The 27,946-nt window shown below is 34.1% G+C and overlaps 1 protein-coding gene across 1 annotated transcript; it reads right to left on the bottom strand.

Annotated features, from left to right (window-relative positions):
• Positions 1–668: 668 nt before the first annotated feature.
• On the bottom strand, positions 669–21,959 carry SLC35B3 (solute carrier family 35 member B3). Its single transcript, XM_063097774.1, has 10 exons — positions 21,832–21,959; positions 16,361–16,654; positions 14,297–14,418; positions 10,646–10,800; positions 9,161–9,268; positions 7,437–7,534; positions 5,259–5,351; positions 4,330–4,441; positions 2,315–2,384; positions 669–1,144 (listed from the first exon to the last, which is right to left on the bottom strand). The coding sequence occupies exons 2-10, from the start codon at positions 16,559–16,561 to the stop codon at positions 994–996; spliced, it is 1,110 nt and encodes a 369-aa protein (XP_062953844.1). The 5' UTR covers positions 16,562–16,654; positions 21,832–21,959; the 3' UTR covers positions 669–993.
• Positions 21,960–27,946: the final 5,987 nt, after the last annotated feature.

Raw genomic sequence — 27,946 nt, 5'->3', positions numbered from 1 at the left:
ATCTGCCAGAAGCTTATTCTTAGACTTGCCAGCACCCAAAACTATGAGAAATAAATTTCTATTGTTTATAAGCTACCCAGTTTATGGTATTTTATTATAGCAGCCTGAATGGACAAAGAGATAAAAAATTGTCCAAATTTGCTAAATCTACTTGTATTTCTTAAATTTATGCTACTTCATCTTCAAACTTCCATGTTAAATTTCTTTCATGGGAAAAACTAGGAGGATTTTATTTTATAATAATTTCAAAACATCAATTACTTTCCCTTCAATTAAAAAATCCAAATCATTATTCTTTTAGTACTTCTTTGGTAAACAGTAGTAAATTTTTCTTGTGATACATACTTCTGTGACGTGGGATGATGGCTGCTTTTACTGTCTTGCTTATAGTCTACATAAAACTTAAAGCATGTTTCCTCTAATTAGGACACTTTAAATTATGAAAGAAAAACCTAAGTTTTAAAGTTTATTTTAAGCCTTACTCCAACCTCCACTTCCTTCTTTATAACAAAAATCTATTAACACATTCTTTAAAAAAATCACAGAATAATTTTATTTATAATGAATATTAATCTCTCCAAAGTTTAAATCATCAGTTTATACTTATAAACAGAGAATCAATTTAGACAACACAACCAAAATGAAATGAAGACAAAACAATCCGCTATTACGTATCAATTTCTTTGATATGTCATGATTATATCCAATTGGTCTTGCAGCACGGTCCATTCCCAGTGGAATCCTCAATGAGCTGCTAGGAATGACAGTCCTTCACACTGACGTTCTATTGTGAGGCGCGCCAGATGTGGCTGTTGTGCTTGCTTCAGAAACCAGTCGAACAAGAGTGAGGGAAAGGCTGACACCACAAAACCACTGCATATGTAACCCATCCACAAATGAATAGCACACCTGCAGATCCTTTGGTTTTTATAACAATCCCTTAATTAATGATTGTTCCCTTAAAATTCTATTTTAAATAGGACAAATCACTGCCTATACAGTTTGTGCCAAAGTCCTTGACTTTCTTGCTTCCACTGATCTGCTTATCAGATCACAGAGTGATGGTAGTCTTATTTTATCCATATTTTTGCTGTAAACATTGAGAAATATACCAAGGACAACTAACAAACCAGACCATACATACCTAAAAGAAAGAAATAAGGAAAAAACAATGTTAAAATTAATAAGGTGATTATTTATTATTAACCACAGAATTTGGTGATCAGTCCATAATAATTCTTCAACTACATAAAATTTTGCTACTGGAAGCCTACAATAATAGCACTAAAATAAAGACAGTATTCTTAGATAAGATTAGATAGAATTCCATATCTTTTATGTTGAGTATATATGCAGAAAAGGTATTTTACAAAATATTATACAAAACGTAGTTCATTTGAACTTTGGGGATAACAGCAAATTCAAAGTCCAGCCCCTATCAAAAGTCGATGGATATGGGCCCCATCTTAGGAATGCAACTCAGCAGTCCAAGTAATTGTCCCAGCTGGGTAGAATATAAAGGAATTAAAAAGGGACACATCCTGAGAAAGTAGAAATCACTGTAATTACTATTATGTATACCTAGCATGCAGAAAGAAAAACTTATTTATAGACAACAAATAATAACCTACAATACATTGATGGAAATTTATTTTATGGTTACCTTTAAACTTATATTTTGGTAAATTTTAGGTTTGCAACTTCATAGTTACTAACTAACAAAAGTTTAAATAATGCTAATTTCAAACATGTACTAGACAGTAAAGATAACAGTAAACACTTTCACAAAAAACCGAAACTAAATAAGTCATTAGGACTCAACTTACGGAATACTTCTCTACCTTAGATCTTTTATGGAAAGAGGCAGCATCTAAACTAATAATTTTTAAAAGCATGTACTGTAAATATATAATTTATATATAAGAATTTGCACCAGGGCAAGGAGAAATCCCTTAATCTCAACAACATATACATCACTAACATTCATTCATATTGAAATGTACACATCACTCAACATTCATTCATATTGAAAACAGGGTCACATTTGTAGTGGGCTCTGGTTAGGAAATTTAAGTATACAAAATGATAAATTCAAAATAGAAAATTATAAATATTTCTAAAACAGCAGAAGACATCAAGATAAGATGAAAAGGATTCTTTACAAAACATAACAGAAAAAACACACATTAATCTATACAAAAATTAAAACACTGCAAAAAAGGAAAAGCAGAAAAGTTGAATTACGGCTATTTAAGAGGAAATGTGATACTTAGTATCTAAAAATTGAGAAACTTCTTGAATTAAAAGTACTTACTGAAATGTGAATGGTTTAGCAAAGAATATAAATGAAAGTACAATGGTCATTGCTTTTCTTCCTGTTGTCACTGTAGAGGCAAAAAAACTTGGTTTAGAATGTGCCTACTCTCTAGGCAATATTCTGGAAATCATTATCCAACAAATATTTACAGAGCCAACGATATGCCAGAATCTACGTAAAGTGCCAAGGAAACAACGAAAAGTAAAAACCAACCACCCCACAAACCAACAAGTCACTGTTCTTGTTACTATGGAATTTATGGTCTTGTAGGGGAACAGACATCAAATAATTAGTACAGTTAAAGTACAACTGTACTAAGTACCATACTTGATGGAGGCCATGGTACTATGGAGCCATGTCATTCCTCAGAGAGACTTAAGTTTGGCAGAAAAGAAAGGCATTCCTAAGGAAGATATGATTATGTAGAACAAGGAAGATATGATTATTCGTTACAAGTAGTAATCTAAAGGATACACTAATATCTTTATAGTGGTCACCTCTGGATAAGACTATAAGTAATTTTTACAATCCTTTTTATATATGTGTATTAACTTTTCCCTGTCCTTTTAAAGTATTATACCTCAGAGTCTGCCATAATGCCTGAAACCTTCCTCCCTTGTCCCAGACAGATAGAGGTAGGGACTCTGCATAAGTCTCCATGACAGCTCTTTCTCCCACACTGCAGTTTCCCCACTAGACCGTGTGCTTTACTTAGTTCCTTGCCTTATTCATTCTTACAGCCCCAGACTCTACAGTTCCTGGCACTTAATATTCTATGAGTGCACGAATGAATACCAAATGAAGAAACGGTTCTGGAAGCATGTGTCAGAGTCTGATTCCTAATACCTGTTTTTCTCTTCTACTTTGTAAAAGAAACCCTATTTTTAGCTGGGCATCCATTCCATCCTCTCCTACTGATACATATGGACATGTGACTAGGCTATGGCAAGGGAAGTGTGAGCAGAAGTGCTGTTTCTAGGAAGTTTCCATAAAGAGAAGGGTGTATCTTTCATCTTCTCTTACTCTGTCCTACTGCCTAATGTGAGGATGAAGATGGAACAGCATGTAGAAGGAACCTGGGTTTCTGATGACCATAGAGTCACCACACCAGCTTGGGAGGCAATATAGTACACAGTGACGAGCCCAGGTATACAGCCAGACTGCTTTGGTTGAAATCCTGACTCAGGTTGACTATTACATAAGTCACTTAACTTCCCTTTGCCTCAGCTTATCCATCTGTAAAATGGAACAATAGTGCCTATTTCACAGCACTGTTATGAGATTGAAATGATTAATACATATATAAAATATCTAGAATGGCATCTGGTACATAATACTAAGGGTTATGTATGTGTTAGCCATTATTGCCATCTCTGTCTTTCTCTTATATGAGAGAGAAAAAAACCCTGCCTGTACCTTCAAGACAAAGCTGTATCTCACAGTTTTGACAAATGACACAGGGAGCACATCTGAGTTATCTGTTCCCTTCACTAGGCTGTACAGACCTCCAAAGAAGAACACAACTTTCATTCTTCTATAGTGCCATGTAGAGTTCCTGCACAGAGGAGGCACATAATTTTCATTAGTGAAAAGAGAAGCTAATCTTCTGTTGAAACAGAAAATATGAAATTGAAAGGCCCAAAGAATTTTGTTTAAAATGTATCTTTCACTGTAAATGCAACAAAACTAGAATTTTCACCTATAAATGAAAAGCATATAGAGGCAGTGTTTTCTTTGAAGATACTCTTCCCATCATATTTTATTGCAAGTTCTTTTAATGTATTTAAATGTACACATTTGATTTTAAAATTAAACCATCAAAACAAAAACTTAAGATGAAACGTCATTTTCTTTAGGATATTAAAGAAACACCATAATTCAAAGAATAAATAGGTGAAATAAGGCAATTTTCTTTTTAATGAAGAGGAGATGTTGTCCATATCTTTGTGAAAAGAGCATCAGAGAAAATGTAAATGCTTATTTCATAATCTAAGCAAGTAAATCCCTCTCACCTGTTACAGCAAGAAGTGCACCAAAATTTTTAATCAAAGCCAGAACAAAGGAGATTCCGAAATACCCAGTGAGGGAAAAAAGGAAAGCATAACCGTAGGTCCGAAATGGATTCTGCAACAAATGAAAAAAGCCTGTTAGAAAAATACAACATAAACCCTGAGATATTATAAATGAAATAAAACTACAGATTTTAATCAACTTCTTGAGTAATAATAAGCCATTTGACAATGCAGCCAAGCAAAGATTCTCATTTAGTTTTGATTTAATGGAAAAATAATGATAAAATTAAAAATCTCCAACTTTACATTATGAACAACTTAAAAATTAACTTATAGGATACAGGAAGAAAATAAATTTAAATATCAATCATCCATTTCTGAAATAATTTCTGATATGCACATATTATAGTCAAGGAGTTATCAAATTATATCAACAATAACCATTTCTGAACAAAGGGAATTAGAAATATAGAGAAAATATTTAATGGAAGATGTTTATTTTAAAAAAATGTGATTAACTCAATTCCTAAGTATTTTATTTTGGAATTGAGTTAATCACATTTCTTGAGAGAATTATATTAAGTGAAACAAGTCAGGCACAGAAAGAGAAATACCACATGTTCTCACTTATTGGTGGGAGCTAAAAATTAATATATAAATTCACACACACACACACACACACACACACACACACACACACACACACACACACACACACACACACACACACACAAAAACCGGGGGGGGGAAGAAGATATAACAACTACAATTATTTGAAGTTGATACGACAAGCAAACAGAAAGGACATTGTTGGGGGGGAGGGGGGAGGGAGGAGGGAGGGAGGTTTTGGTGATGGGGAGCAATAATCAGCCACAATGTATATCGACAAAATAAAATTAAAAAAAAAAAAAAATGTGATTAGTGTTTACCTTTGAACAAAATGTAACTGCAGGGCCTAATCCGCTAGTGCATGTCAATCCCAACAAAATGTACACAAAACCGATTGAATAAGAATACAAAACCTAGAGTAGATAAAAATAAAGTGGAAAAAATACTATCAAACCAAAAATGGAAGATTAAGGATTGATTTTAAGTATACGGCTCAATTAATCTAGTCAATTAAGTCTGCAAAACAAAACATTTTTAAAGTAATATCTTCATTTCAATATGGCTTAACATTCTGGAAATGATGGTTGATTCTAATGGTTTATAAGTCCACACCTTATTTTATGTGCAAAATAACAGTAGTACTGATCCTTTCATATATATGCTTATATAATTATTCATTTCTTGCCTGGCTTAATAACTAAATTTAAACCGTATTTTAATGGTAGGATCCTAAAAATATACATAAACAAAATAAAATTAAAACATTTAAAGCTACTTACAAAACATGAGACCAAACATTAAATTTGCAAAAGACATTAAAATATAATAAAAATAAGCAGTATATGACATATCTATTACTTAATTTCCCTATTTTTTTAAACCAATCCTTTTATCCCAGTTTATTTTATTCCTAATAATTAGAATCAGCAAGAGCAGCACTGTGCAAACTTAAATATCTGCTATGTCAGGTACTGTTCTAATGCTGTGTGTGGATTATTCCATTACTTCTCACAACCAACCCACGAGATAGGTATTCTTAATCATCATCACTCAATTTCTAGATTAAAAAAACAAAAACTTAGATATATTAAGTAATTTTCCCCAAATGAGAACCAGTAACACTGGGATTTGAACTGAGGATAACCTTATTCCAGAGACCACAATCTTAACTAACCACTGCATTATATTAACTTTTTAATTACCTATACTTCCTTAACTCTTCTTGAGGCCACCTTTACTTTATCTAGAAAGAACGGTAATGATGATCAAGAAAGCTCTTCACCAAGATTAAAGTTCCTATGTTACTAGGGACTACTTAAGATGCCCCATTCTGTGCCAAGAGAATGACAGGAAAGAACAGTCTATATATCCTTAATGCAGTATGCTCTACCAACAAGGAAGTTGGTTATAAAATTAATGTAAACATATACACAAACACACACAATAATTTTCCTATATACAAATAAAAACCAGTTAGAAGATATATTGAAAGAAAAGATGTTATTTACAGTAACAACAGCAAAATGATGAAATATCTAAAAATTACTTTAATAAGAAATGTGTTGGCTTTATATAAAGAAAACTTTAAACTCTGATGGACATTAAAAAAAAAAACACTTGAATAAAAGGAAAGTCATACCTTATTCTTGGACTGAAAGAACCAAGTGTATAGATGCCATTCTCCCTAAATTAATTTATAATTCAATGCCATACCAATCACAATACCAATGGGATTTCTAGTTTATTTGGGGATATGAACACCCAAGAATAACTACTGGTAGTAATATTCTGAAAAAGAAAAGGAACAATGGTGGCTAGTCCTAACAGATGGTAAATGTAAGGTAAAACTCCTGTTGTTAAAAGTACTGGTGCAGAAATAAGTTAAAAAAAATACAGTTCTGATCCCTACATTAGAATGTGATAATGATAAAGAAGGCATTTAAAATAAGCTGGAAAGGTGGATTACTCAATAAATGGTACTGGGAAAAATGGGTAGCCACATGGAAGGACATTTTAAAAAAAGTTTTAGATTGGATCAAGGATTTAATAAAAAAGAAAATCATAAAACTAGTAGTTAACATGGGTGAAACTTTTTAAATCTTAGAACTGGGAAAGCCCTTTCAACCATGATACATAGCCAGAAGCCATGAAGAAAAAGATAAATTGGACCACAGAAAAATTACAAACTTCTACATGGAAAAATAACACCAAATACAAAGAAGGGAGAAAAATGAGGCAATGAAGAATTTTTTAATACATAAAAACCTCTATAAATCAATGAGGAAAATAATTTACCAAATATGCAAGCTGTTAGCAGTGGTAGTGACAATTTTACTTTTTATCTTCCTATAATTTTTTAATGTACTACTTTTAAGGAAATAATTATTTTAAACTAGTTTAAATATGCAATGCAAGTCTTTGCTACTATAACTATTTCATAAAATTACATCACCATTTTTAGTTTGTCTGATATGAGGAAAAAGCACTGGAGTATTTACCATTTCAGAATTAGAAGCATTATGCAGTTTCATGGCTTTCTCTTGAACATTTCCAATGACAGCATCTGCACATAGTGCCAGGGAAATAAGCATCACACCTTCAAGAAGGTATAAAAAAGACTCCTTATTTAAACATTTGAACTATCATCAAGTTTTATCAGAAATATAATTGGGCTAAAAAAACAAAAGCAGATCTTTAACCAAATTTGCTCAGTAATGCTGAACATTCTTATCCACAATGGATTGTAACAAGTACAAAGGTGATAATATTAAAGCAAACAAACAAAAGTAACTAACACTAATAAACTGACTTAAAAGCAAACAAACAAAAGTAACTAATACTAATAAACTGACTTAATGCCGTCACCATTACTGAATGTCAATGTCATGTGAAATAATATTCTGCTTTTACATTAGATTTCATGTTTGAAAGAAATACTGTATTAAACAAGTATAGAAGAAACTCAATGATCTATTGGGATTGGTGGTCAGTAAGTTAATTGAAAAAAAAAGATGAAGAGGAAAATCATTAAAAAAAAAAATACCTATATTACTAAAATGTTAAATTTAAAACACATAATCATGTAGGTAGTTGCCAAGACCTTTTCTTTGAGTATGGGTGCTTACTAGAATTCTATACTTTCTCTTTTGTGTAAGCCACACTCATACACACATTCTATATGATTTCCAAGTTTTTTTTGTTGTTTACATGTACACCCAAAACTTAGGAACTTCTGAAACAACTGGAGAGAATCCTCTCATTTGTGTATGCATTCCCCCAATTTTACAGTTGTTTCACCCACACCTAATTCGATAGTGATTTTACTGACTTGTGAACCAAATATTTTCAATTAGTTTTCACAGAAACAATTCTACCTCTTTTCATATTTATTTCTGAACAGTTTAAATAACATTGAGTTATTACATAATTATAATAACAGGCACACTGGCATAAACAAATCTGGGTGTCAGCACCTTGTTTCTACGAAGCATACAAGTGTGCATACGTACTTGGAAAGTAGGCTATTAACCGAAAGCGTTTAGGATACATGCTCGAGGAACAGTCTCAGTTACATCTCTAAGTCTGATGGGCTTTACAGAAGTTTTTTCTTTTTTTTTATGTATAAATAGTCATAGGTAGCAGAAAAGCATATTTATTTCTAAACATACTGTAATACCTATTCTGCTTCTGAAAAATCTAAATTCATTTTACAAAATTTTGCACAGCATACAGCAGAGTAAACTTGTTTATGGTGGAAACCTTAAACACTTTAAGGTAATGTCCATATTTATATTGTACTGTTATACATTAAAGTACGGTATAATTTTCCTTCTTCAGCTAAAACATTGACAAGTACATGTATTTGCACAAGTTACAGAGTTGATTTTTTTTTTTGAGAGTAAAAACAATTACCACTGTGATTCCCCTATAACTCATGCATACATTTTCAATTCAGCTCATAAAAAACTAATCTATCACGTACTCAATAATCCGAGATTTGACGGGGAAACATCCTCCTGTCATGTCAAAATACAACACTAAAAAAAATTATCATATTTCCAGAGTTGTGATATTTTTACTACATCTTACATGGTAAAGCCAAAAGCTTTATGTTAGATATGAAAATCCAAATGTCATACCATCATTTAAAATCCTTATGAAATTTTAGAGATCCTTACTCTAAAATGCCTCTAAAACCTAGGAATATAAATAAATTCTTTACCTGTCAGGTTGAAATTTGGTGCAATGGTGCTGTCAGCTAGGGTAAACCATATCAGGCCAAGGCTCATGCACAGTGCAGCAGACACATCTGCAACATTATAGCGCTTTCCTGTATAAAACAAATGTAAGTCAGTCTCATGCAAACACCTTTCCCCACAGCCTAGTGTCAGATCTAAGTGTCTAACCAAATAGTAACAAGGATCTGTTTTTTATATCCAATGCCAAAAATATGTGAAGGTGAAGGCATATTTTAGGTCAAGGCATAAGACAGTCACAAATATCTTAGGTAAAGGCATAAGACAGTCACAGAAGGGGTTCTGAAGATTAAAGTACCAATGGGCACCAACAAATTCTTACAAGTTAGAAATAAGATCCTACTTTATGTGTTGATAGTGAATAAAACACTATTTTGGCAAAAACTGACAGCAAGAATAACGTGCACCAACAAACATTTTAAAATTTTGTGGAAATTAGTGCCTCTTTTACTTTACATATACTAAAGGCCACGAATTTTCTTGTCCTTATATAAATTTAAAAAGTAACAAGAGTAATGATCCTAGCCACATAACTGTTTAGGTTTGTAAATGCCATAATGAGGTAACATCGAGGCAGGTGACAATTAACTTACTTTACTACATCCATATTTAAAAAATGAAATGTAGTATAACTTTTTGTAAGGATCATAAGAGAATACTATATGTGCCCTGTCAGAATGTTAAATGTGACTTTTAAAAGAGATAGAGGTCAATATTTTTTCCTATGTGAACAGTTATCCCAAAATGATATGTGAAGTAGTTGACAGACTATCATTTTAAAAGGCTTACTTTGGGAAGGCATTTAATTAATGAAATAAAGTCAGGCTTATAAGAAGTTTAGTGATACAGAAACACTCAACTACTAAAATATGAATACTCCTCATGACAGTTGGTAGGAACAAAAGCAACAAAAACTTGTCCCACATCATTGCCTCTTTTTTTTTTTTTTTTACTATTTCCACATTGTAACTTAGCTGAGGCTCTAAGATATCAATAAGCCAGCAGCAGGAGTAAAAAAGCAGTTCTGCTTAGATTAAGCTTTACTTCAGTATGAGAACTGCACACTGTATAATGGAGCTACCTCCACCATGTGTGGATCCCTGAAGAGTAAAAGAATAAAAAAATTGAATAAAAACAATTTCCAAGTACTTTTGAGCTAGGCCTTCAATATGTCAATACGGTACTGCTGAAACTCACAGATTCCAAAATAAAAAAATAAAATGTTATTTTTTTCTTTTTTCAAGTCCAAAGTATTGATTTAAGATACTATGGTGTATCAGAAAAATATCAGTGTTTTCATAATATCTTATTTTTGTAAGATATCACTCAGAATTGTTATAATATCTAGAATGCTCATTCTAAATATTAATAGTTTAATGTTTTTCCTAATGCTAGATGCTATAACATATCCTATTAGTTTCAAATAGTATGAAAATATATCATTACTATACCTTGAATAAAAACTCCTCCTAGCATAACAGGAATCAATTTGCAGCACTTGAAGATGACTTGGGTAGGATAATTCAGGTAGCCCAGGGAAGTGTTTGATAACCCCATAGTACCCACAGTTAGAAAAGCTATTATCATGTAGGTTTTTCCTGGTATTCTGTAAAAGACAATTTTTAAAACCTTCATTTTGGGACCCAATTCATACTGTTGTAAGATGATGTGTTTACAATGTATAAATGTCTAATTACTTTTCTAATTTCTGGTTAATTTTTCCGGAAATATCTGTAAAAATATCCTTAAAGTTGTAACACTGTTTACTTGTATCAAAAATGCTGATAAAAATAACTATGTGAAAAAGTGGTATATTAAGAGAGTTACTTAGATTTTTACAGAAGGTATAAATGCTGATAAAAGGTTAATAGTTCTAGTCACAGATTAAAACTATCTTGACTAAATTTAGAAAAAAAAGAATTCATTTAAAAAAATATTAGTTTCTATAATGGTAAAATGCACCCTAACTAATTTTTAAACTAATTTTTAACTTCTACATTGTTGTTTTGTTTCCTAATGTTTCCATCTAGCATTAGGAAAAATACAAGTACATCTACCCATTCTGCTAGAATAACCTAAGCAGAATTTCTCTAGAAAAAGTACATGTGGTCTAAAACGCTAGACATGATTTTTATCATGATATCTTATGAGTCACCTCTGAGTATTCTACAAGATGTTGCAATAATCAACTTCAAGATGTGGTATGTGACTCTCTCCTCATGATCGCAAGTATTTTAACTTTGGCTCTATCTGGATTTCCTAAGGGAAATTCTTAATTTGGCATATTCACTTAATTTGGCATATGCTCATTCTGACTATATATTTAATGGTTTAATATGATAATCTTGTACACCAATGTGATGAATACGAGACACCATTCACATAATTTGATTATGCTGCACACTTAGATATAATTTCCATTCTGAGATTTGTGTTCATATTTAAATTAAGGTGACAAAATTCCTCCATTTCTTTTATATAGTCAGATATTAGGTAAAATAATTTACTGGAAAAATTCAATTGGAATACATTATTTACATTTCAATTTTGAGGCCTTTCCTACTTGACTACTAACACGGTTGTCAACATTTAAAATCCACGTGGGAATAAATTGGCATGCATGTAGGCATCAGTGTACACAACACACTTCCATGCTGTTTGTAGGGATTGACCCTGAGTGGGACATCATCAGTGAAGGAGGACAGCACCACTTCTCCAGGTAATGATATCAGTCACAGCAGTGAAATTTCCTCAAAGGTAAATTGCTAACAGTAGTCAGAAAATAAAAATTCAAGTCAGAAAAATCACAACGAATGATTAGAAAAGCAGTACAGGTAGAAACAAAATCAGCCTGAAATTCAGGGGACCTAAATGCAAAAGATTCCAGCTCTGACAGCAACTTGCTATATGATCTCATAAAATCCCAGTACTCCTCTAGGTCTTTATTTTCTCACTGGTAAAATGACGAAGTTGGATTTCATAAGTTTGCCTCTAGGATTCTCATTGTTTCTATTTTATTTAATGCTTCAATTACTTGTTTCTTTGGAAATGGTGGGAAATTTGTAACTTAAAAAACAAAAAACATCAAAAAAAAAAAAAAACGCCCAAACACCTTCAAAACCAATTTGACAGGTTTCCTTTATTAAAAATTCAAAGTAATGAATAATAAGTTTACAAAGTAATCTTTGGTGAAAAAAACAATAAGCAGTATATTTAGAGTATTACAGTTCACATGGTGTACACATTACCACATTTGATCCTCAAAAAAAAAAAAAAAAAAAAAAAAAAACAACCCTGAGAGTTACAGAATTTCAGAAACTTCTCCAGGGTCAAGACAGAGCTAATAAGAGTTAGTGCCAAGACTCAGACCCATGTTTTCTAACTCCAAATCCTGTTATCTTTTCAGTATATAGGTATTCATATAAATGTAGGAAGAAAGAAAAAAAAATAGGCAAAGTGTTTAGTTAATTAAACGTCTAAAGAGCAGTACCACTTAAATAAATTGAAAAATGGATTGGTATTTCAAAAAGTTGGCATTAAAAATAGAATTGAAAGATATACAAATCTCTCCATGAACTTTCTGAAGTGCCCTCATATATTCAGAAATAAATTAAATATGTGATTGGGCATATTTTCACTTAACATACCTTTAAAGACTTCAAAAGAAATTTTTAATGTGCTTGGAAGTAAAAGATCTTAATTCACAATTACATTTATTATAAGTCTATAAATTTTTCTCCCATATTCTTTCACTTATGTTTAAATGAAACACAAGTTATTTTATTTTTAGATATGCTATGCTCATGTGATTTAAAGGTTAGGATAAACGTGGCTTGAGGACCATTCCCATCTCATCTGGGTAGCTGATGGGTAGGTGTTTCTTTTTGAAATATCTTTGAGTGACTTTTCACTTAAATCTTTTATCTTTGAAGCAATCAGAGGCCCAGTAGTTTGCATTAGGTAATGAATCATCGGGCTTACTTATATACTAGTCTTAACAGACTTATTTAATTATTTTCTATTCTATCACCTGTGGCTATCTATACCTTGTAGAGTTTCAGAGAATAAAGATAATAAAGATGATATTCTCAGATTCAAATATTTTTACTATAATAATTTATTGGTGATAAAGAGAGGTTGGGAGACAAAATCAGACCCATGAATAAACATTTGTGCCACAGATTTAAATATTTAAAATTGCACAGTTACCTTTATATAAACGTCAAAACCATTTTATGCAAAGAAAAAAAATTGTGAACATTTTTTTATTTTCACTAAAGGATTAAACATTTCAAGACAGAATGTCAGTATTATAGTCCTTACTATATTTAAACTGCCCAACAGATACATGAAATATACACACATTAGGGTGTAATATGATAGGATGACCACACTTCTTAGATTACCCAAGAAAATTTTATATTCAAATTCCTAACCACCTTCTGTTTATAATCATAGACTATGTTTTATTGCATAATATTCTATATGCCATTAAAAAATACAAAGATACTTCTCAAACCTAAATAGTTGTTAATTTAAAAGATATTGTCAAATGAGCTCTTTTGGTTTCAATGCAAAAGGAGTAAAATGTTTCTCTAATGTTTAAGAATATAATTTCAGCTACTGGACATTACATGACAATGTTAGCTGCAATATATTCTACAAAACAAAATATTAAATTCACATTTTAAAAACCACTGTAAAAACACATATTTCATTTCACCACTTTGATGTTAACTGCATTGTAAATCTTTCTGTAATCACACCTATTTCAGTGAAATTTATAAAATACAAACGTGTATCTGAATAAGTTTCTTGTGTTTTAAGATAAATATTATGATAAGTTGAGCCTAAGCTATATTTCTTTTATTTTGTAACATTAAATTTAAAGAGACCTCACTTTTCTCAGTGTATAAATAAAGGAAACATAATACTTAATATTTTTAGTATGTTGGCTATACTGATAAAAATTCATGGTTACTGGATATATTTGGTTAATAGCAAATGTAAATTTCATGCATATTATGCCAGAAATTAAAAAAAGATTCAATGGAAACTAGTGAACTTAACTATCAAAAATTAAAAACGAACAAACCACATACCTTCTCCTTTTGTCCTGAATAAGCTGAAGTTCTATGAGGCCAAATATGGAGTAAAATGCAAACTGCACTAAAGTAAGGTACCAGCCATAGGACTTAAAACCCTCCACTGAAAATATTAATTCCTGTCAAAAGACACACAAATACTGTTAAGTTCAAGAGGGCAGACCAATTTCCTCACAATAAATTGTTACAAACACATAGAAAAAATAAAAAGCCCCACTTCCAATTAAAATAAAAATCAAATCACAAGGTTTCTCATAGGTTAATTAGAGGTTAGAAAAACCCTTTCAAAAGAACTGACACTAGACATACCCAAGTTTGAAAATCAGCAGAAAAACAAGTAACTATGAAGCAACACTATCTTATACTTTTTTTGCTGGAAAAAAGACCAAAATTAAAAGAGTTGCCAAAAACAATGAGAAAGGTGGCTGATTTCAGAACTCACTTACTATATAAAAAACATACTTCATTAGAACTCTATCATTTCAGGCTTGTTTTTCTATAGGAACACAGTCAGTTCACAGGGATGTTATATTTGAAATTCTTGTGCCACCGATTGTATAAAACTTCACCTTGTAGAGGGAATGGTTAATTTGCCTAAACATAATGTTATATTATGAAGTAAAATTTACATCAATTATTAATAAGTCATTCTTAACAAGTCCTTAAGATGTATTCTAATAAAGTTATCTGGATTAATTTTGAATTGAATAAACTTTCCACCGTGTGTGTGTGTGTGTGTGTATGTTCGTTTCAAAAATGAACTTAAAAGATATTACAATCCTTCCATGAAGACCTCTCATATATATATGTAATATATATATACACAAATATATGTGTATATATATAACACTTTATTACCAAACCCTAACCATTTTCTTTGATCTATTTGATATTCAATTATATTTGAGTTAGTAGCAATGTCAGTTTTCACAAAGTGAAAGTGGTAAAGTTACAAACATAATTAGCAGTGGTTTATGTATTTTTTAAAATGCTTTGCACACACCAGTTATAAATTAAAAATACCTAATCATAAACTAAATAGAAAGTTTATTTAATGAAATTTTTAGGGGAAATTTCTAATTTATTTGCCTTTACAATGGCTAACTTTGCTCCTACGCTATTTGGTAACAGTGGTATGCTGAAGGAAAAAGTGTTTCTCAACAAGAAATTCTAATCACTTTTAATGGTTCTTCATTGTGATATCTCAAGTTTCATACAACTGAAAATGGCAAATCAGTTACTATAAATATTAAGAGTTTTAATTAATGTTTTTATCTTACATTAACATTCCCCATAGCATTCTTGCAAGCTAACTAAAAAATAAAGTGAAAATTACATTTACTTTTATATTTCATCTCTATAAGACAATGAACAAGAGTACAACAATTTTTAAGATGACCCTAATTTAGAACTAAAAAATATAGAAATATTATTTTGCACAAGCAGAAAACACTTAAGATTGACTATGAGAGAAAATCAGCAAGAATGAAAACATAGCTGCAAAAAAAATGCTGCAAAAAAAAAAAAAAAGATTCAAATATTTCAGGATTAAAGAGATATCCTTGGAAAAACCTAAAATTTCTTGATATACTTTCACAAAAATGACCTTTTATTATTGAGCTCCATCCAAGAATCAAGAGTAAACTGGGTTAACATTTATTTTTTTGGAAAATTATGTTCCAAGATATGAATCTTGACTCACTCTTTTTTTCAAAAACTAATACACGGTTACAATTATTACCCGCATTTTATTAAATATAATATTTTAGAGTTTATTATCATAATTTTATTTTTTCAAGGTAGTTTCTCCATGCCCCTCCCTTCCCACTTAAAATATTTAAATCTGAATCTTTTTTTTTTAATCTGAAATTTTGACCTCTGTTTTCAGCAGACTTACTTTTAAGAAGCTGTTTTCTATTACTCTACTAAAAAACTAAAATTTATAAATCAACTGGTACCTGGTAAATGAGTATACCTTGGACAAAACTACTAGTAAGGGCCCATTCTGACTTCAATTGCTATAAACAATTAACATATTACAAACAAATAACTATTTTTTACCTGTAAATATCCATAAATTAGGTAAAATACAAAAACTCCAGCAACACATATGAAAAATTGAGTAAGTTTGTTAAATTTGCTGAGATTTATCCCAAGTACTATAATGTCATCAACTGACTTGATGTGTGGTGACATTGCTTGGGTTTTAGATGGCACAGTGATAGAAATATATTTCCTGGAGTTGTTGAACTTGAGATCCATTTTTCTTATTTCGATGCATTCAGTGCTTCTAAAGTTATCTTTGTTGGTTTCCTTTCTTTCCTTCAGTCTTTCTTGTGCTTGCTGTGCCAAGTCCTAGAGAAGGAAATAAGCCAAGCAAAACATTTACCTTAAAATATTATGCTCCAAATAATATTCTAAACCATACTTTAAAATTATACAGGTATGTCTGATTCTCTCTGTATATTAATATATTAATTCTCCTATTCCAGATTTTAAACAACCAAAAACAATATGCCTACTCACCAAACCATTTATTTTTACCTCACACATCAATACATCACTAAATTAACATACACCATATTTACTTCCACAGCAACAAACCAAAAGCTAACCTAGTATTTGTTTCATCAAAGAACTAAGCATGCCTTTATGTTTTTACATATAGTAAATATATAATTTTTTAAAGCCTGCAACAGCTTATGCAGAGCATTATCAACATTAAAGTCAATCTTTACTGGTAAATAAGTGATGCTCCTTTAAATACTAACACAATTGTAAAATTTATTTTCTAATGACATGTCAAAAATAAAGTTAAACAACAGTTAAGAAACTTAAAAAGCTAGATTTATCAGAGACTGTAGAAAGGATAATATGCTTCAGCCAAAGCATATATTAGGTTAAAAGAAAACATTTTCTTCCTTAAGAGAAAATCATTCTAATTTAACAAGTCCTTGGGAGGTAAAAGGCTGGAAAATGTGCCATTTTTTTGGTTAGCCTATGGAAAAAAAAAATTATGAAGGCACCAGAGATGACTGTCAATTTCTCTTTGGATTTACATAAACTGAAAAAGGAAATTCCATGTAAAGGTTAAGGAAAGACTGAAGAATTATGACAATTTACGTATAGAACAATCCTATGACGAAACAATTATTTTCCTGGAAAAGACTATCTAATTGCAGTGAGAACAAAAATTTAGACTCTGGGTTGAAGAGAGCTAAGAATAATTTTGACAGTGAGCTCTCCTTTGGAAATCTTTTTAAAAGAAACTGTCTGTCATATGATGGTTTAAAATGGCAAGAATGAGTGTCACCTCTTCATGATCCCTTCTAGCTTGCTGACTTACAGAGATTAACTAAGCCCTCTTCAGTAAATCAAACGAAGGGTCATGGTTTTGAATATAACTTGTAACTAACAATACTCTGGCATCAAAACATTTGTTTTATAGGGCATCTGCCATATTTCCAAATAGAAAATGTACAGTTTTACTGTTTCTTTTCCTTTACTTATTTCTTCTTTTTACTTTGTCCTTGCTTCCCACACTATGTTTCAATCACTGTCATTTCTGAGTGAGACTTTTTTATATCATCTTGTAGCATATACTTCAGATGTGTCTTTCTTTATAAACCATGCTTTAAATATCTCCCTGAAACATTTGGCCAAACCTGTACTTGCATGTAAAAGAAACAAAAACCTTAACAACTATTTTCCATACATGTAGGCACGGACATAAAGCACCATTTAAATAAATTTAGCCCCACATTAGTCTCTAAGCTTCTTCTCCCTCTTCTTTCAATAAAACCCTAAACCACCCACGTTTCATTCCTGAAATACACCACGGACTTCCAAACACCCTTGTCTTTTGTTCATAATGTCCTTTCATCCTGTCTTCTTTCTCTGGGTCAGGTTTTGAAGCTCAGCTTTAATATTCTCTTTTTTGTGTGATATACTCCTTAATCTCCCAGTTGAGAGAAGACAGAAATTGAAAGGCAAGACTCAAATCTTGTATCTGCATCCAATACGCAAGTGAACTAAATAAACTGGTCCTTCCTCTGGATGCCTCAAACTTCAGCTTGCAATCACTCATCCTCTGCCTGGATACAATTTTTGAAATGGACTGTGGTGTTGGCAAACTTTATTGGCAAAACTGAAAACCATACAGAAAACAGAGATTGGGAGAAAAGTACAAAAAATGATTACTTATTCTATGCCTGTATAGAATAAAACTTCTAGAAAATCTTTTTCCTGCTTTTATTGTTATCAAAAAATTTCTCCAGAAGTTAACCCTTTCCCAAAGTCACCTTCTTTTGAGATGTAGTTTAGCAAAATGCCAAGCATAGTGTAATGACTGAATACCATTATTACTAATATTATAAGAATGTAGCATAGCAGCATGCTTTCCTCATGCTTTGGAATTTTGACAGATGACTTCAAGATCAGGCTTTGCCACTTATTAGCTGAAGAGTCTTGGGCAAATTATTTAACCTGAGTTTTAGGTTATTTTTAAAAGGGGAGGTGGACTAAAAATGTGCCTATCGTAGGCTTTTTATTAGGACTATATGAAATTAATGTACAAGTGTACTGCATTGTATGACAGTCCAAAAATGTTAGCTATCATTATTCAACTTTTTAGAAATATTGCTAGGGTGGTTTGGTGTACTGAAGAGTTGGTTCACCTCTTTGATGTGCAGTTGGAAATATGGATCTGGATTAGCGACCCAGACTTCTCACCTGAAATCCAGATCTATATTTCCAAATGATACTTCTACTCATAACCTCCACTGGTACCTCATATTAAATATGTCCAAAGCTGAACTCATTATTTTTCCTTCAAAACAAATCTACGTTTCTTCCTACATTCCCAATTTACTTAACCATACCTAGAATGAAACATAAGCTAAAAATCTGGGAGTTATCTTAAGATTCTTTCCTCTTCCTTACATTCTATATTTTGCTAAGACTCCTGTTGTCTCTCTATCCATAAATATATCTAAAATCTGTTTCTGACCCTAACGTCAAGCAGCCGTTTTTCTCTTGCCAAGATTACTAGATTAGCCTGTGTATAATCTTTTCTTCCCTTTCTTACCCATCTTTAGCAATGCTCAACATGAATTCTGGTAATGCTGCACCCTGCCTAAGGCCCTGTAAGTTAAAAACTAGTTGATGCCCTGGACTCTCACAGCATATTATACATATTGTTTTTCAAATACAGTTGGCCTTCTGTATCTGTGGGTTCTGCATCCACAGATTCAACCAACTACTGATTGGAAATATTCAGAGGGAAAAATAAAAAATAACAACACAGCAATAATGAACAATACAAACAATACAGTATAACAATTATTTACATAGCATTTACACTGCATTAGGTATTCCAAGTAATCTAGAGATGATTTAAAGTATACAAGAGGATGTGTAGGTTATAGGCAAATATCAGGCCATTTTATATGAGGGACTCAGCATCCACGGATTTTGGAATCTGATGGGGTCCTGGAACCAATCCCCATTGGATGCTGAAGGACAACTGTACCTAATTTATAATGGCACAACATTTTGTTGTTCATGTCTGCTTCTCTTTAAAGCAAGAGACGACATCATCTTCAAACAATGTTCTAGCAAATAACAAAAATGTAAGATATTAAATGAAGGACTTCATTGCACTTTATTAAACACTGTTTAATCAACATTATTCTGCTCCTTTCCAACACTTTACCACCTCTAACACATCTCTTGGAAACCTAATGAGCTGCAGATCTCGGCCACATGTGCAGTTAAATCCCTCCAGCACTACTGTTTCTAAATACATGTGCCAAAATACTGACATTTCTCCTGAAGTTTCCCGCAAATCATCTGAAATGAACATGGAAATAAATTCATTTCCTTTGCTTACTTGAGGCATCAGTACCACAAAACCTGCCCTTTAAAGTCTTGCACCTAGAATGCGGTTTTGTTTTTAGTAATCAGAACATCACTGAACAGAAACTGTGACCGATGAAGGCCTTTCATACTTAGTAACAGTTATCTCCATTGTTTGCTAGTCTCTTCCATTTCAAACATTAATGACTGATACTATCACCTAAAGAAAATGAACCAAATTCCTTGTGGTGCAGGAATAAAAAAAAAATCAAGCATGGAATTAAAAATTAGTTTTCAAATTAAGTGATCAATATTTTGCCGTGCTTTACAAGTTCACAGTAACCCTTGGAAATAAAATATAAAAAAAAATCACAGTTGTGAATCACTGCCTGAGGCCTCTTCTTAAAGTCAACACAGATATTTGAGTTCCTTGAAAGTACAAGTAACTGCTAAAATGGAATCAAAAAGGTAGCATTTCCAGCACATAATGAACATTTAAAAATGATAAATAACTGATGATAATTTGATTTACAATGACCAACTGAGGTCAAAGTTATTTCAGTTGACTTCTTAATCTAGTCTTTGCCAACATGAAAGATGAAAGTCTCCACCACAAAAAGGTAGAATATGAGGAAAACGAGTCCTTATGGTGTAAATAACCTGAAAAAACGAAATTCCATCCATTTTCGCACACTCAATGCTACAAGTAAAAGAATCTTGTCATTATAACTTGATTAACTGCATTCTGGATACTAATCATGGCCTACGGGGTATGAAAAAAAAGCAAAGAAAAACAAGATTCTGTCTCATTTCTTTGTACACACTTCATTACACAAAGTTCAAGAAATTGCACTAATTCTGAAAGGTAACTCTTTTTCAAGAAAGAAAGCTAAAATTAGGATTTAATCGCTATATAAAGTAATTAGATACAAATAACGCTATCTAAAATATTTTCAAATGCTGGACGTATCTCTCTTTTCCAAGCCCCCAAATCTGAATTCACTCAGAAACACATTTAATTGAAAAAATAATTCTAGACGTCTGATATCGTACTATAGAAGAAATGCCGAGGCCCAACACTTAAAACTGTTAGTACACCAAATCATCCCACCTTCTCCTTTCAACATATCTTTAAAAAATAAAATAAGAAGATGGGGGAGAGAATTCAGCTACAAAAACTAGAGGAACTTGCAGAACTTCTAGTGGACGTTTAGCACATAAAGTTAATAACCCGGCAAGAACAATCACCTCCCTCTGCAAGTCAAACGGACTTCAGAGCACCATGGAGAGAGTCCCTATCTAACGCAGACCCAGGAAGTGATTCTTAACTGCAGACGCAGTCTTGGGGAATCCAAGCTCTGACAGTTCTCCAGAGGCCCCTAGAACAGCCTGAAACACCCCTGGGGGTGGCCTCATCTCTGCGAGTCCACAGTCGGGGCCTGAGAGAGTTCTCGCCAGCCCGAAGGCAGAAAAGGGGTGAAGACAAGCAGATAATACTCCCTGGAAACCGTGCTAATAGGCTGCCGTTGTTTTTAAAAAGAATGTCATCCGTTCCTCGAATACTCATTCTGGAAAAGGAGGACGGGCCGTGCCAAGGTTCTGTGGGGAAGAGATGCTCTGGGTCCCGAACACAGGAAGGGCCCGGGGACACGCCCACCCCAAAGCCGGTATGTCACCTGGAAGGGTGACCCCAGGCCGGGCGGCGCCTCAGCCAGTCGGAGCGTCTCCCCCTCCCCAGGTCCGTCGCCATCACCTCCACTTCCTCCTTCTCCTCTCCAAGTCCTGCACTTTGCACCGCGGAGGCTGTCTCCCCGGAAGGTGCTCGCATCACCAGCGGCCGCGCGCCACTTCCGCCTATGTGTCCTCGCGCGTGCGCAGGCGAGCATCCCCGCCCCCTCCGGCCCGCGCACCGTTGGCTCTTGCGCATGCGCTATCGCTCCAGGGCTCAGGGCGGGTGTAGCCAAGGTGGGCCCGGCGGTTCGAGGACCTCGCTTCAGCTCTTCTCACTGAAAGTGGAGTAGGGACGGCGAGCCCCGGTCTGGTCGAGAGTCTCATCCTACGGTCGGTGCTCGGCGTTTACTTGGCCTCCGACCCTCTGCAGCCTCCGGAGTTGAAGCCATCGGGTACTCGCCGGGTTCCCGCTGGGTGCCCACGAGGGTGGCAACTTCCACTTCAGTGGCCTTGGGCTGAGATTTGAGAAGGTGGCCACGAGGAGAATGTTGGACCCAGATTTAAAAGTCCCTGAGTTCCTCTTCCTCTCCCGCCCACCATCACTTGATTTAAATGGTATGCGACAAAGTCAAGGTACCTTTCTAAGCTTCCATGCACTTGCGCTTGGTACCTGCTTTCCGGTGAAGGTGGGCTGAAGTAACACTTGGGAAGCGTGTGACATTATAATTCAGCGTGTAGCTACAGCAACCCTGATCGTGACAACGTCCGACAAATGTTGCTAGTACTGTTTTCACAGTGGCTCTTACCTGCTTGGAAGGTAAATTCCAGAGTTTGAAGACCAGCCATCAAAACTTTCCTAAACGTTTGCCCTGCATTTAGGGCTATGTCTATAATAATCACTGAGATGTAATGATGTACACACCAAGATGGGATAGGTGATGAGTTTTTTAGATAATACTTAAAGAATCAAAACATTACTCTAACGAACGAAATTAAGCAATTTTTGAGAGCATGCTTTTGGATACCAGAAAAGGCATGAATTGGATCAAATATTTGTGTTAGAATCCAGTCAGTTATTTACAACTTTTAAAATTTCACGGGAGTTATGCAGAAAGGGCAGCATTTGTATCTTGAATTGGAAGTGAGTTATATTGAAGCAAGGCAGATGTGGTGAGAAAAAAGGGTCTGGTTAGGCATTTTCATTATTAAATTAATTTTTTAAGACTCAACAATCTCGTTAGGCCAGTGTTTTCAGCATTTTATGAGTGTTGAAGCTAAGCCTTAGAAAACTTAAGTTTCTTAAAGAGATAGTAAATCACAAAGCCTTTCAATGATGCCACACTCACTGAATAATATGGACTTAATTATTACTATTAGCCATTTATACAACAGTTATTTATCAAGTACCTACTAAATAGGCATATGTATAGATCATATACGTAACCCATCAATTACAAGTATGAGCTCCCTGCCCTCAAAGTGTTATGGGATACACATAGGAAGGTAAATGGCAGTATGAAACAACGAGGGCTGTCGCAAGGTACCATCCATTTATGCCTGGACCATTGTAGTAGCCTTTGAACATGGCTTTCTACTTGCCCTTTATTTCTCTACAGCCTAGTTCTGTTCAGCAGCTGGCATGAACCTTTTAGAACCTTAGAATATGTCACTCCTCTACTCAGAACCCTTTAATGGCTTATTTTACTCAGATTAAAGTTCAAAACCCTTACCATGGCTTATAAGGCTGAACTTGTTCTTGATTGGTCATGTCCAAGTATTTTTCAGAGCCCATCTAACCCTTTTCAAGCACACCAAGCATCAGTGCATTGGATCTACTGTTGTTTCTGCATGGAACACTGCCCTCACAGATATCGACACAACATGCTTCCTCATCTTACAGTCACTGCTCAAATGTCACCTGATTATAGTTCTTCACTGACTACATTTTCCATGAAATATTTCTACATGTCAAATGTGGAATGTATGAGAAACTATCTGCAGTAGTGCAGGGCACTTCAAAAAATTTGTAGAAAATTAGTATTAAAAGATAATACAAATCCTTCCATGAACTCTTTGAAGTACCCTTGTACCTGTTATAGACTAGGTGTTCAATAAATATTGACTCAGCATTACTGCCCATTTACTCCTGTGATAAACATGTAGTAAAAAAAATTAAAGGTTTGCAGCTATGAATTGGTTTTTGATTTCTAAGAAATTAATAATCCTGTTGTGTCAGAAGCCTTTGGTGTCCTGATTCACATGTTCTGAGCATTACCTCTGATTTCTGACTTGTTTGGGGGACAGTTTCATGCAAACTTTCATACACTTCTCCCTGACAGCGTTTTTTCTCTCAAGTTTACCAGGACTCTTTGCTTTTTGCCCCAAGGTTCTTCTGACTTAGCAGATGCCAGCAGTAGCTCTCTCATTTCACGCCATGCACAGCTTTAAAGTGTTGGTAAGTAAACACATCTGGGCCCCAGAGAACCTTGGCACTGCCCATCCTCCTTGTCCAAAACGAGTATTCGAGGTTCGGATGACTTTCTTTTTTAAAATAGGAAACCTGTTAGCATAGTTATGCTTTTGGTGGAAATCAAGCTAAGAAAGTTGGTTTAAGAAAGAATGCAGTTCTTCATAACTCTGGACCTCTGGATTACTTGCCAGTGAGATGGGAACAAGGACTTTGTTGGTGCTGTTAAGGAGGGGAACACATGCATGCCCAGTAATTCAGGTTCTCTTTTACGGTCTTCTAGAAGTCAAGTGAAGAGTGTGTTTTAAGGAGGAAGCAGTCATCAATTGTGTCAATTAATGCCAGCTGATGTCACTTAGTGGTGTGTCTGTGAAGACTCATCTTGCATAGTGAAGAGTTAGGCTCTAGAGTCAGATTAAATTTAAATCCTTGCACCACCACCTGCTTGTTGAGGGTCTTTGTGAATATTACTTAAATAAGTCTCAGTCTCCCCACTGGTAAAATGGGAATGATAAAACATGTAGTACCTACCTGGTGAGTTGTTGTGATAATTAAGTGAAAAAGGGTTAAATATGATTAAATGGTTACCACGGTGCCTATCATGTGACAAGCACTCAGTAAATATTAGCTGTTATTATTTTTATTAATATCACCTGTCATTGACATCATCAAATATCATTACTTGTCTCTTTTCTATCTCTGGCATAAAGAATAGCTTATATAGCATTTTCAAGCTAGGCAATTCATTGGTAAATGTGTGGTTCTAGATGCACTGAACAGAAGAACTAGTTTATTCAATTTTCATTAAACATTCATTTAATAAATATTTATTGAGCATTTACTATACATGTTATTGAGCATTCCAGATATGCCAGTAAACATGACAGACATGGGTCCTTGTCCTCACAAAGCTCACACTCTTGTGGTGAAGATAATTAATTATACAAGTGTGATTACAGTGTGATTAGTGTTAATAATAAAGGAATTAACTATAGGATGCTATGGGCTCTATAGTCTGCTAATGAGGCTATGGTTATAGATTCAATTCCGTTATAGGTTGGTTAACTTCCAAGGCTATAAATTTTCATTGCCCTTTCCCAAATGCACAGAGGTTTGCAGAACTGGGCCTTGGACACCAGCCCTGACTTCCCTTCTTTCCCAGCACTAACAATATGTGTGCTTCAAAATTCTACATGAAGAGGTAGTATATATAATGAGATGGAGAAATATTTTGCTTGTTTAATGCCTGGTTTGAGAACTCCTTTTGAGACAATTTTTTTTTTAAAGAAGTAAATTGATTAGCCTCTTAGACTGTTATTCCCTCCTGTGGAGGGCTGATCCTGTTAACATGAAGTTCTTTTCACTTAGAGCAGTACTATCCAGTAGAAATATAATGTATGCCACATAGGTTATTTTAAATTTGCTGCTAGCTACATTAAAAAGGTAAAACAAGTGAAATTAATTTTAATAATATATTTCATTTAACTTAGTATAGCCAAAATATCATTTCAACATGTAATCAACATAAAAAGTTATTGAGATATCTTACATTCTTTTTTAATACAAAGTCTCAGAAACCCACTGTGTATTTCACACTTCCAGCATATTTCATTCAGCCTAGCCACAATTCAGGTGCTCATAGTACATATGCCTACTGTCTACCACACTGGACAGCATAGTTTTATAACACTGATTAATTCTTATTGAACATTTGGAAGGAAACAGTCTAAAATGCTAGAGAAAATCCAGGGGCATGCATCAATGCTGTGTGGAGAAAGGAGAGAGAAAAGAGGAATACCAGGGTGGTATGGCTGAGAAGGGGGCTTTGGGGAGAATTTAAGTATATAAATGTAATCTTTAAGTTGCTTTATCAGGGTTGTCATTTGTAATTCCACCACTCCATCTTCTTAAAAAACTTCAGTAAATCTGCTTTGCTCATTAATTAATGCCTCTGTGTAGGTGGATTATTTCAAATAATCTTAAAGGAGGCTAAATTCTGTGGTCAGGTGGGTGTGGTATAAAGATAGAGACTGCTTGCAGGGATGTAGGAGCAAGTGGGTGAGGAACTGCTAGAGCCTCTCCAGGATAAGCATTTCCCTTCCTCTGCTCTTCTACTGTGGCATAATTCCTAAAGGGTAATGACACTAATTATTCAACCTAAATAACTTTTATCAGGGCTGACATTTATCTCATGGCTGCAATTAGGACTGTTGAGAACCAGGTTCATTTTGAAACTTTCTTCTTTCTTGACTTCTATACCAGTGTACAGCTTGGTTTTCCAACCTCACTTGTTCTCCTTCTGTCCTCAGATTGTTCCATGTTTCAGTTTTTATTTCCCTGCTCTTTTGTACTAATTCCTCATGAGGAAATGAATTCAATTTAAGATGACAAACTTTCTTTTCTATTTATATCTGCACAATTAACTGCTAACCTGTGCTTTAGTTTTATTTCTCTAATTGCTTGCTAGATGTTGGATAGTAATATCACCTTGAAATCATCCTAAGCCTGAACTCAATTTATTTCACAAAACAGCATTTTCCCTCCTCATTTCTCTATTTGTGTAAATGAAATTTTCATTATTTGTTATCTCTATTTCTTTTCTCCATACTTCTTATTAGTACACTTTGGTTACATCTTGTGTATGGGTAACTGTATCAGCTTCCTATTGCTGCTGTAACAAATTACCACACATTTAGTGGCTTAAAATAGTACTTTCTTAAAATTTTACTGTTCTACAGGACAGAAATTTAAAATGGGTCTCATTGGGCTAAAAGAAAGTTGTCAGCAGAGCTGCATGCCTTTCTGGAGGCTCTGGGGGAGAATTCATATCCTTGACTATTCCAGCTTCTAGGGGCTGTTCACATTCCTTGGCTCATGTTCTCCTTCCATTTTCAAAGCCAGCAAAGCCATTTGAGTTTTTCTCACATAGAATCACTCTGTACTGACTCTTCTGCCTCCTCTTACACATTTTAAGGACCCTTGTGATTGCACTGGGTTCACCCAGATAATTCAAGATATTCTCCCTATTTTAAGGTCAGTTGATTAGCAACCTTAATTCCATCTGCAACGTAATGCATTCACAAGTTTCAGGGACTGGATATGGGCTTCTTTGAGAGGCCATTATTCTGCCTACCACAGTAACTGTACACATGCCCCTGATTGGACTTCTTGATGCCAATCTTACACCTGTGTTAGGTTGTGTTTACCCAGAAGCAGTCCCTAAGGCAAAGATTTGTGTGAAAGTTGGTTATTTGGGAGGTGATTTCTGGAAGCACAAGTAGGAAAATGGGGAAGTGAGTCAGAAAAAGGGAAGAAATTGATAAAGAGGGTGTTATCAAGCAGGTACCATTGTGGGCAATGGAGGCTCCATCCCACTGGGGACCTCTGAGAGACAGTGTAGAATACACTTCTGAGTTATTTCCCTTAAGGGACAAAGGAACTTGAATATATATTTCACAACTGTCTTTGATGAGGACTTTCCTTAAAGCTGTTAACTCCCTGAGTGGTTCCCTTTTACCCTTTCCCATTTCAGCAAACAAAGCAAAGAGAAAGCACTTAACTCAGGCAGAGAGTTAATAGGATACTGCTGGTGCCCTCCAGTCAGTGTCTACTGGGAACTGCCTATGGTTGAAGAACTCTCTGTTGATTGGCTC

The sequence above is a fragment of the Cynocephalus volans genome, chromosome 5 (assembly GCF_027409185.1).
Source record: "Cynocephalus volans isolate mCynVol1 chromosome 5, mCynVol1.pri, whole genome shotgun sequence".
Classification (NCBI taxonomy): Eukaryota; Metazoa; Chordata; class Mammalia; order Dermoptera; family Cynocephalidae; genus Cynocephalus; species Cynocephalus volans.
Note: the sequence above shows the minus strand (reverse complement) of the source record. Positions and strands in the feature narration are given on the sequence as shown.

Excerpts from the sequence above, each read along its gene's own strand:
- SLC35B3 (XM_063097774.1), bottom strand. The coding sequence starts at position 16,561 with ATGGATCTCAAGTTCAACAACTCCAGGAAATATATTTCTATCACTGTG. Across the intron at positions 10,801-14,296 it reads ATTCAGGACAAAAGGAGAAG|AATACCAGGAAAAACCTACA; the intron begins GTATGTGGTTTG and ends TGTCTTTTACAG. Across the intron at positions 2,385-4,329 it reads TGCACTTCTTGCTGTAACAG|TGACAACAGGAAGAAAAGCA; the intron begins GTGAGAGGGATT and ends TTGCCTCTACAG.